Below are 8,975 nucleotides of genomic sequence, written 5' to 3' on the forward strand. Positions count from 1 at the left end.
TGATAACAATGAAACATTGTTATATTAATTTTTTTGTTTGTTTTTAGCCTAGGATGTGGCATTGGGTATGGCTATTTGCATCGAATACCTACACGCCCATTTGAAGAAGGAAAGAAAATTTCTCTTCCAGGTCAAATGACTGGTCCACCTATGACTCCTCTTAAAGATGGTTTTACGGAGGTAAGACAACATGACTACCTGGCTAAGTGTATGATAACGTTTCTACTCACATATGTCAAATGCATGTGTACTTGGTAATGACACACTCACTGAGATCAGGCAGCTCATGAGTTAAGTATTGAGCAGGCTGAATTGGAGATGTCTTTGGGATATCCAGATGGATGTTAAATACAGGGGTCTAGATTTCAGAAATGAAAACAGGGCTAAGAGATGAAAGGTTTGGGAATCATTTGCAAAGAGTGGTTTGCAGATTTAGTGGTTACGAGTTGGGCTGCTAACCACAACATCAGCAGTTTGAATCTGCCAGCCACTCCTTGGGAGAAAAATGAGGTTTTCTGCTCCCATAAAAATGTATAGCCTCAGTAACCCTATACAGGGTCATTGTGAGTTGGAACTGACTCCATGACATACAACCCACCACCACCATCTGGTGGAGGTCAGAGGTCTGAGGTTGGAATCTGGAGAAATGCTGGCATTGAAATGGGGCCTGGAGAACAGTGCTCTGGAGGAGAAATCCAGAGGAAGAGCAAAGCTTCAGGATAAAGAGCACTGTTCATGCTGTCAGTGACTACAGAAATCAAGTGAGAGAAAGCACAAAAAATGGAAGTTGGAAAAAAAACTTGTCCTGGGCTCAAGCAGTTTCAGGGACTTGACAGGTGCAGTATCAGATGATAGACAATGCCTGGGGTGATAGGTGATGAGAGCTAGTGCTTAGGAGTCCCTGGGTGACACAGATGGTTAAGTGCTGGGCTCCTAGTCAACACTGTTAATTCTGTCTACTCAGAGGTGCATCAGAGCTGCTGCCGAAGGTCACAGCCTGAAAACCATTTGGGAGGGTAGTTGTTCTCTCACACACTTGGGTTGCTGTGAGTCAGAATTGACTCAGCACTTGTTTACTGCTTAGCTAGTACTTCCTATTTCAAGAAGCTTGATTGAGAAAGCAAGGAGAGCTCGGTATATGGTGGGCAATTATAGGATCAAAGTGAGGCATTTAAAGGACTGTTGGTGCTGTTACCGTGTTCCTTGTGTTCTGTCAGCAGTCTCACAGGACAGAGTAGAACTGCCTGCAGGGTTTCCTAGGCTGTCATTTTCACAGGAGCAGGTCACCAGGTCTTTTCTCCCACAGATAGGCTGGTGGGTTTGAACTGCCAACTTTGATTAGCAGCTGAGCACTTTAACCATTATGCCACTAATGCGCTTTTTTTAAGGAATAAGAGCAGTTGCACACGTAGCTACTAGGTTAGCAGTTCAGACTCCCTCAGAGAAGCCTTAGGAGACAGGTTGGTGACCAGCTTCCAGAAGGTCTTCGCCTTAAAGACTGCACACATGGGGTTTCCGTCAGGTGAAACTGAGCACAACCACGACAGTATAGACCTTTTCAATCTCGCTGTAGAAGAGGGATCTAGGGTCAGTTACTTTCATCTACACAGCTAAATAAAAAACAAACTAGCACCCCCCTCACGCCTCACCCCACCCCAGCCAAAAAAATGGATAAGAATACTGTTGAGGTTTAAAGTGAAGGCTACTGCCCTGTGGTTTTATGCTATACAATTTGGGCTTCCACAGTTCTACAGGAAATAAGTGGGAGCTATTTCAGTGTTTAATTCCTCGAAGCCCATTAGCTCATGGCCAGAGCTAGTGTAGTTCCACTGCCCCAGACAGTTCAACCCACCCCAGATGGGCCTCTGCATGCAGCCTGGGACCATCAGAGAGTGAAGTGACAACCAGGGAAAGGGCCAGAGTGTAGGGAGGTACCAAGTGGGGAAGATAGGGATAGGAGTATTCACAGGTGAAACAGCCCATCTGTTCTCCCTGAAAAGGTAGAGATCTGACTGCAGCAGTTGTTTATTGGTGAAAAGAAATGAAATGGACTCATGATGCTAGAAATCTTGAGAAACTTGTAAGGACTCTCTCCTGGTATTAAGACTTCCAGGTGATTCCTTCCACCAGCAATGGAAATTTTAAACAAAACCTGCAGGGAATTCTCAGAACAGAACAGAGCAGTGGTATTTTAAGGGTTGAGTCAAATGCCTCTGGGGTGGCTAGGCAGTGTGAGTTCAAGGCTCCTCGAGTGGGAGTCATTAGAACAGTGTGTAACATGGCATCATGGGTGTGACAAGGGACAGGATGGAGAGATGCTCACAGTACACAGCCCCAGCATGTGTCACATGGAGGATGGAGTGTCTGCAAGCAGAGTGCAAGTGGAAACTTTGGACAAGTAGTGTATGATCAAAAATGTACCTACCTGTAAGACAAATCAGAGCCATTATTTATATTTTCTTTCAAGTAAATGCAATTAATTTTCTTTCTTTTTTTGGAAGGTCCAGCTGTCCTCAGTGAATCCCCCATCTTTGTCACCACCAGGAACTACAGGAATTGAAGAGAGTTTGTCTGGACTTTCTATTAGCTCAACTCCTCCAGCTGTCAGTAATGTTCTCAGTACAGGTATGCAGAAATAAATTTTCTGTTTTCTACCTATTTTGTTTTTCATGAGATTCTCCTTTTCCATCTCAACTGTAGGATTTTGTGAAGTAACGCCAGAGTACCTTGAAAGCAGGAACTGTGTTCTGTCTGGGCGCAGGTGCTGAGGTATCATACACACAGGGCCAACATTTGCACCTCTTCTTTTAGATTCCGCAGCTCTTAAGAGTCAGTAATCCACCTTTAAATTCTGTGTCATTGCTCTATTTACTCAACAAACATTTGCGTATCTTCTAAGTAGAAGGCACTGGGGATACAAAATTGACACCATTCCTTTGTTAGGGACTCATCTTTCTTAGGAGACATGCTCTCCCCTCTCCCCCTCTCTCCTCCTCTTTGTGGTACATGATACAATTCCACGGTTTGCTGGTGTGTTCACACAGCTGTCACTGCTGTCAATTTCAGACCATTTTCATGACCTCAAAAAAGACACTGTACCCGTTAGCAGTCATTCTCCATTTCTTCCCAGTGCCCCTAAGCAACCACTCAGCCACTTTCTATCTCTGTGGATTTACCTGTTCTGGACATTTCATATAAATAGAATCATACAATAGTGTTGTTCGTGACTGGCGTCTTTCATTTAGCATATTTTCAAGGTTCATCCTTGGGATAATATGAATCATTATTTTATTTATCCATCAGCTAAGGAACTTTTGGGTTTTTCCATTTTAAGGGGTGGGGAGCTATATGAATTGTGCTGCTTTGAATATTCATGCACAGGTTTTGAAGTGGACTTGTTCTTATGTGGGGTACATACTTAGGATTGCAGTTGTTGGGTTAATAATAACCATTCTTAACTTGGTAATAAATGTTAAGTGAATGAAATGCTGACATAGTTTAATTTAATTAACATCTTTTATTCTTGAGCTTCTTATGTTTACATTTAGAATTTCTTAAAAGAGATTGGAAGAGACCAGCATTTTTATTTGAGTAAACCAGCACTGAAAATTGCCTTAATAAATTCTGTTGATGATCAATTGCTTTTATCTTAGGTGTACCAACAGTACCATTATTACCACCACAGCTAAGCCAGTCCCTTTCTCCTATACCACCAATAAATCCAGCTACTACATTACCAGGTAAGAAGCAGAGAACTCGAGCCATGTGGGTAATGACATATAGCATTATTTTCCATCTCAAAAAATAATGAACTCTTACATGTGTGTGTGAATTTAGGATTTAATCTCGCTTTATCTCTGCAGTAGTTTTGTGGGTAGATGAGAGTAAGGGGTGCCTCTTCTGTGTAGACAGACATTAACCACAGCTAATTAGCTGCAGAGCCCAGGGCTCTTTTCCCATCTCCCAGTCCCCTACCACACACACACTCAAATCCACTCCCTCCCAATCCCAAGCTCCCTCACACTCCTTCCCTCCCTCCCTCCACTCTTTCCTGTGCTTCGCTTCCTCCCTTCCTCTCTACTACTCATTCCCCTCCCTCCACTCTTTCCCCACCTCCTTCTGCTCTACTCCTCCCTTCCCTCCTCCCACCACTCTTTCCCTTCCTTCCCTCCCACCCTTCCCTACCTCCCTCACTCCTTCCCTCCCCTCCTTCCCTACCTCCCTCCAGTCCTCTTCCTCCCTTCCCTCCCTACTCACCTTCCACTCCCTCCCTCCACTCCTCCCACCCACTCTTTCCTCCCCTCCCCCTCCACTCTTCTCCCTCCACTCCTCCCTCCCTCCACTCCCTCAAAATGGATTCAACATTATTATAGTACAAACCTGCCAGACATCAGGTGGGTTTCTGTCTCTGAAGTGGGCAATCTCTCTATTGGTACATGAGAGGATCTCCTTCCTCAGTGAAGTGGCTTACCTTTTGTTCTTTGGTGTCTTCTCTTCAGGTCTGATGCCTTTACCAGCAGGACTGCCTAACTTATCTGCCCTTCCCAACCTCAACCTCCCTGCACCACACATCATGCCGGGTGTTGGCTTACCAGAAATCATGAACCCCGGTATGTTGCAGATACTACCTTCTTAGGGGCTCCCTCTTAAATAAAAAACTTCAGTCAGGAAATCTGATCCTCTATTTCAGTTTTTTTTGTTTTCCCAAAAAGGATAAATCAACTTAACAGATTTCCACTACTTCCAATAAATTTAGTCTTTTTATTTAAAAGAAGATGTTTGTGACTCTGAGGGAGACAGTCAACTAGGACCATAAGAGCATTGTCTACAGAGGCCACCTAGGAGCTTTGTGAGGCTGCAGGCATTTCCCAGCTGCTCTGCTCTCCTCTGCCTGCCTCCTCCCTTTAAAGGCCAGGTGTAGGAATGCAGGGCTGTATTCTGAAAGGTATACAGTCGGCCCAGAGGTGAATGAATCCCACATTCTGTTGTTGGTGTTTGGACAGCTGCCACTAGGGCAGGGGCACCTATTTTGTGTAGCCCAGGCCTAGAAACTTCAGCTGAGTGCAGATAACTGGGCTTGTTATTTTATAAATATTCTCCATTCTTAACAAATGTTGTAATAACAGCTGTGAGGAATTGAGCTACAAGTAGCAGATGTCCCAAGCATTTGCACTCTGTTGACGCACTGAGAGTCAAGCAGCAGAGTGCCCCGTGCATGGGCTCTGATAGCTAACACTCACCCATTTCCTTACAGCTTGGGGTCCCCACGTGGCACAGTTATTATTGTACATTACAGACCTCAGTGGATTGGCCATCAGTGATACCAATTAGTGACCTCTTTTTACACCATAGTGTATCTTGTCACTATGTCTAGGTTTCACATGTTTTTGTCTCAATTATATATATCCCTTTCCCTGTAGTAACGCTCATATGTATATATTCATTAGCCCATCCTGTTAAACGGACTTAGTTCCTCAGTATGAGGTTTTAAAAAACAAAGGAATGCCTAGTGAACTCTCACTTGTATTGCCTTCATGTTCCCTTTGTCTTGTCTTTTATGCCTCATACTCTCCCAGTTCCTCCTCTGCCCTTTCCTCATACTGACACTCTGAGAGCATTAGGAGATTCACTAGTGCAATGGCTTCCCTGAACCTCTCTGTTTTACAACTTGCCTTTCCTCTGTTTCTTAATTAAAGAAGCAACTCTGCAGCCCCCTAATAGCGTATTCTTGATGACTGGACTTAAGCAGAGGCTGTATATCTAGGTGAGACTATTGGGAGGGGCTGAAACAAGCTCCTCTCCTCCGCAGCTTCCACAGAAGGCCTGGTCCCTCTGGCTCCTCATCCTGTTGTCTGTCAGGACAGCAGCTGTAAGCTGGCAGCTTGCCTGGGACAAGTATGAGTTCTCCCACTGACATTAGGTGGAAGAGCATCATCTGCTGTGTGGCCCGTCTGTCCTGAATGTGAGAATCATTTCTTCCCTCAGTACTGGAGCCTAGAAGCCAGGGGAACCTTTGCTCCTGAGCAACTGGTGTCACAGCAAATACTGTCCTCTGTTGTAGCTTCAACTGGGGGTAAACAAAGTTTGTGGTTTGTTTGGCTATCACTGCTCTTTTGGCGCTAGGAAGATGTGTGATGTATGCTATTTTTGTCCTAGGTTTGGCACCTCTTCCTTCCTTGCCTCCCCGAAACTTGCCTGGTATTGCACCCCTCTCCATGCCATCCGAGTTCCGCCCGTCATTCCCTCTAGTCCCAGAGGTCTCTTCTGCAGTTGGCTCTGGGGAGCTGCTGTCTTCCCTTCCACTTCCCAGCAACCCACCTTCTGACCCTGTTACAACTACTGCAAAGGCAGACGCGGTCTCCTCACTCACCTTGGATTCGATGCCCCCTACTGCAAAGGCCCCGGCCACTGCTGAGGACAGAGTCAGCGAGTCCGCTCCCCCGGCCAGTGAGAAGCAAGTTTCTGCAGTTATGGATGCAAGTACTTCGGAGTCACCTTAACTTTGAACCATTCTTCGGAATCAGCGTGGTGTGTTTATTCGGCCATTGGAGCGTGTCTGAAAATGCAAACTATCATTAGTTTCATACTAGTTTGTACCGTTATCTGTAGACATCTGTAAATAATCCTAAGGGGAGAACTCAGCAAGAGGAAGTGGGCTTGTAGCCTGCCAAGTTGGGGTGGGGCTCATGGATGTGGGAGGGAAATGTCAGAAAGTACTTGTATTCTAAAACAACCAAAAAGAATTGTTAAAGGGGGCTTGCTGCTGTCCAGGCTTCCACTGTCACTTTTGGGGTGTTCATCTTTGGGGAGGGTGGTGACAGGGTGTGCTAGGGAAGTTCCCTGTGCCCCCACTGCTCCTTCTGTCAGAAAATGATTTCTTTTATGCCTCGTTCTCACATGCAACAGTTCTTGTACTTTGTAAATCGTTTGCAAGAATGCTGCAAACCACCTCACAAAACCATGAAAGGAAAAATAATTTTACTTTTGGTCTCTGTGAGTCACATCTCAGTTGAGTTTTATCAGAAGATTCCAACTAAAGATGTTTGTTAAAGTTACACAATTTGCCCTGTTGATTGAACATCTTTTTATTCAGTCAACACAGTAACTTGTTTTAAGTTCTCAAGATTACTTAGACAACATTTTGTAACTGCTGCTACTGCTTTAAAAATCCATAAAATGGCATTTAAAGAGTAATAAAGGAGCTATTACATGGTTTTAAACTCGAAGGTGCCACTTTGTGGCTACTTAAGATACTAAAGCTACTGGGAAAGGATAGATACAGCAATAAATGAGAGTCATTTTACTTTTATTCTTGTGTTATATGTAAATCACAACTCACACTGTTGTATGGACACGCCTTACCCCAGTATGTCACACATCTTTCATGTCATTATTTACATTTTATGTTTGATTTCTCCTACATTTTCTAAGTGGTGGAAAATGAACTGGAAATGGTTTCATGAATGAGATTAAACACATTTTTGAAAGAAGATGATGGATGCATTGGTCACTGACCTGGTACTAATAGGCAAATGCTCTGCTCCTGACATTGATGGACATAGCAACTAGCCAGCTGCTACCTGTGGCCACGCAGCATGATCTAGAGTCGGCAACACCACCCCTGAGCCTCTAGTAGGAGCCAGCCAATTTGTTACACTATATGAAGGGGTTTCCCAAAGTTCATGGGAAAATTACATATCTTTCAATTGCATTTTTCCATGACCTTTTTGAAGCCCTTTCATAGCTTATTTCTAGACCCAGGTTTGCACTGAAATTCTAGGTGTCATCAAAGCTGGTTCTGTTTGCCTTAAAAATATTTCTTGATTATTTTTCTCAGTCAACATCCTATTTCTTTAAAAAGGAGTATAACAGGTAGGGAAAAATCATAAGCACATTTTAATTTTTCGACTTTCCAAGGTGGAGAAAGTTAAGCAAGTTATATTACCTTTTAAAAGATGGCCACATCTTTTAAAATGTTTAAATATATGGTAAGGAGGCACCTTAATGGAAAGCAAACAAACAAGTTTTCAGCTTTTCAAAAAGACATTTAAAGCAGTTCCAGTGTAGAGCTGCTTGCCCCTTTTGAAGCCACAGTTCTTATCTGAAAGTGAGGAGAGCCCGGGGGCATTTTCTCACAACCCTCACTAAGCATCCACAGCAGTTCTGAGACACACTCCCTGGGCCTTCCCTGAGACAAGAGACACTTGCTCTTTGCTGCTTACTTTAAATAAAACGGTTTAAGTGCTTCTAGACAACACCAGACTGTGAACCACAAGGTCAGCGCTTCAAACCCACCAGCTGCTCCTTGGAAACCCTGTATAGAACCAACTCAACAGCACTTAACAGTCACAGCAGCAGGGCCAGAAACACAAATGCCCCTAACAGCAGGTCACTCACTACTTTGTAGAGGAAACAGGCCAAAGAATCTGCACTCCACCCCATAACAAGTACTGCCATGGAGATGGAGTACCAAAGGCACAAAATGACTTGGAATTCGGGTCACTCCGCATGCAGGTCTGCAGACCAGAGAGGCACAGGTAGCCATGATGGGGTCGGCATTCCTTTGCATTAGCTTCAGATATCCCAAAGATCCTCAGAATGAGACTGTCTTAACACAGTCGGAGTTAGCCTACCACAGTGTCTGAGATCTCAGCTCCCACCTTGGATGAGGGGACTTCCAAAAGTTCATGGGAAAATTCTGTTTTTCCCATTAGTGTTTTGAAGCCCCCTCGAAGCTCTACTGGGTGTGGTGCCCATTGCCAATGGCATCCAGGGTTTCAGATGGCAGCCGTGGCGGCAGCAGGAGCCACAGCCATTGGGCCCTCACTCCAGCCCGTAAGATGAGAGGGGCATCCCTCTTCTGCAGGCGCACCGAGAGCTTACACACGCACTTCTATCATCTGGCCAGAGCAGTCAGGGTTGCTGGGAAAGGTAAACTATAACAGACACCAGGTGCCCAGCTACATCTGAGGGTC

At 44.7% G+C, this 8,975-nt stretch overlaps 1 protein-coding gene across 1 annotated transcript in view; it reads left to right on the forward strand.

Annotated features, from left to right (window-relative positions):
* The window catches only part of GORASP2 (golgi reassembly stacking protein 2, 55kDa), a 36,641-nt gene extending 29,878 nt beyond the window's left edge, over positions 1–6,763 (forward strand). Inside the window, exons 6-10 of the mRNA XM_006866617.1 lie at positions 48–180; positions 2,502–2,625; positions 3,654–3,740; positions 4,500–4,610; positions 6,157–6,763. Of these exons, the coding sequence (XP_006866679.1) occupies positions 48–180; positions 2,502–2,625; positions 3,654–3,740; positions 4,500–4,610; positions 6,157–6,500 (799 nt within the window). The 3' untranslated portion in view covers positions 6,501–6,763. The remainder of the gene's footprint in view (positions 1–47; positions 181–2,501; positions 2,626–3,653; positions 3,741–4,499; positions 4,611–6,156) is intronic.
* Positions 6,764–8,975: the final 2,212 nt, after the last annotated feature.

Source organism: Chrysochloris asiatica, unplaced genomic scaffold, assembly GCF_000296735.1.
Source record: "Chrysochloris asiatica unplaced genomic scaffold, ChrAsi1.0 scaffold00094, whole genome shotgun sequence".
NCBI lineage: Eukaryota > Metazoa > Chordata > Mammalia > Afrosoricida > Chrysochloridae > Chrysochloris > Chrysochloris asiatica.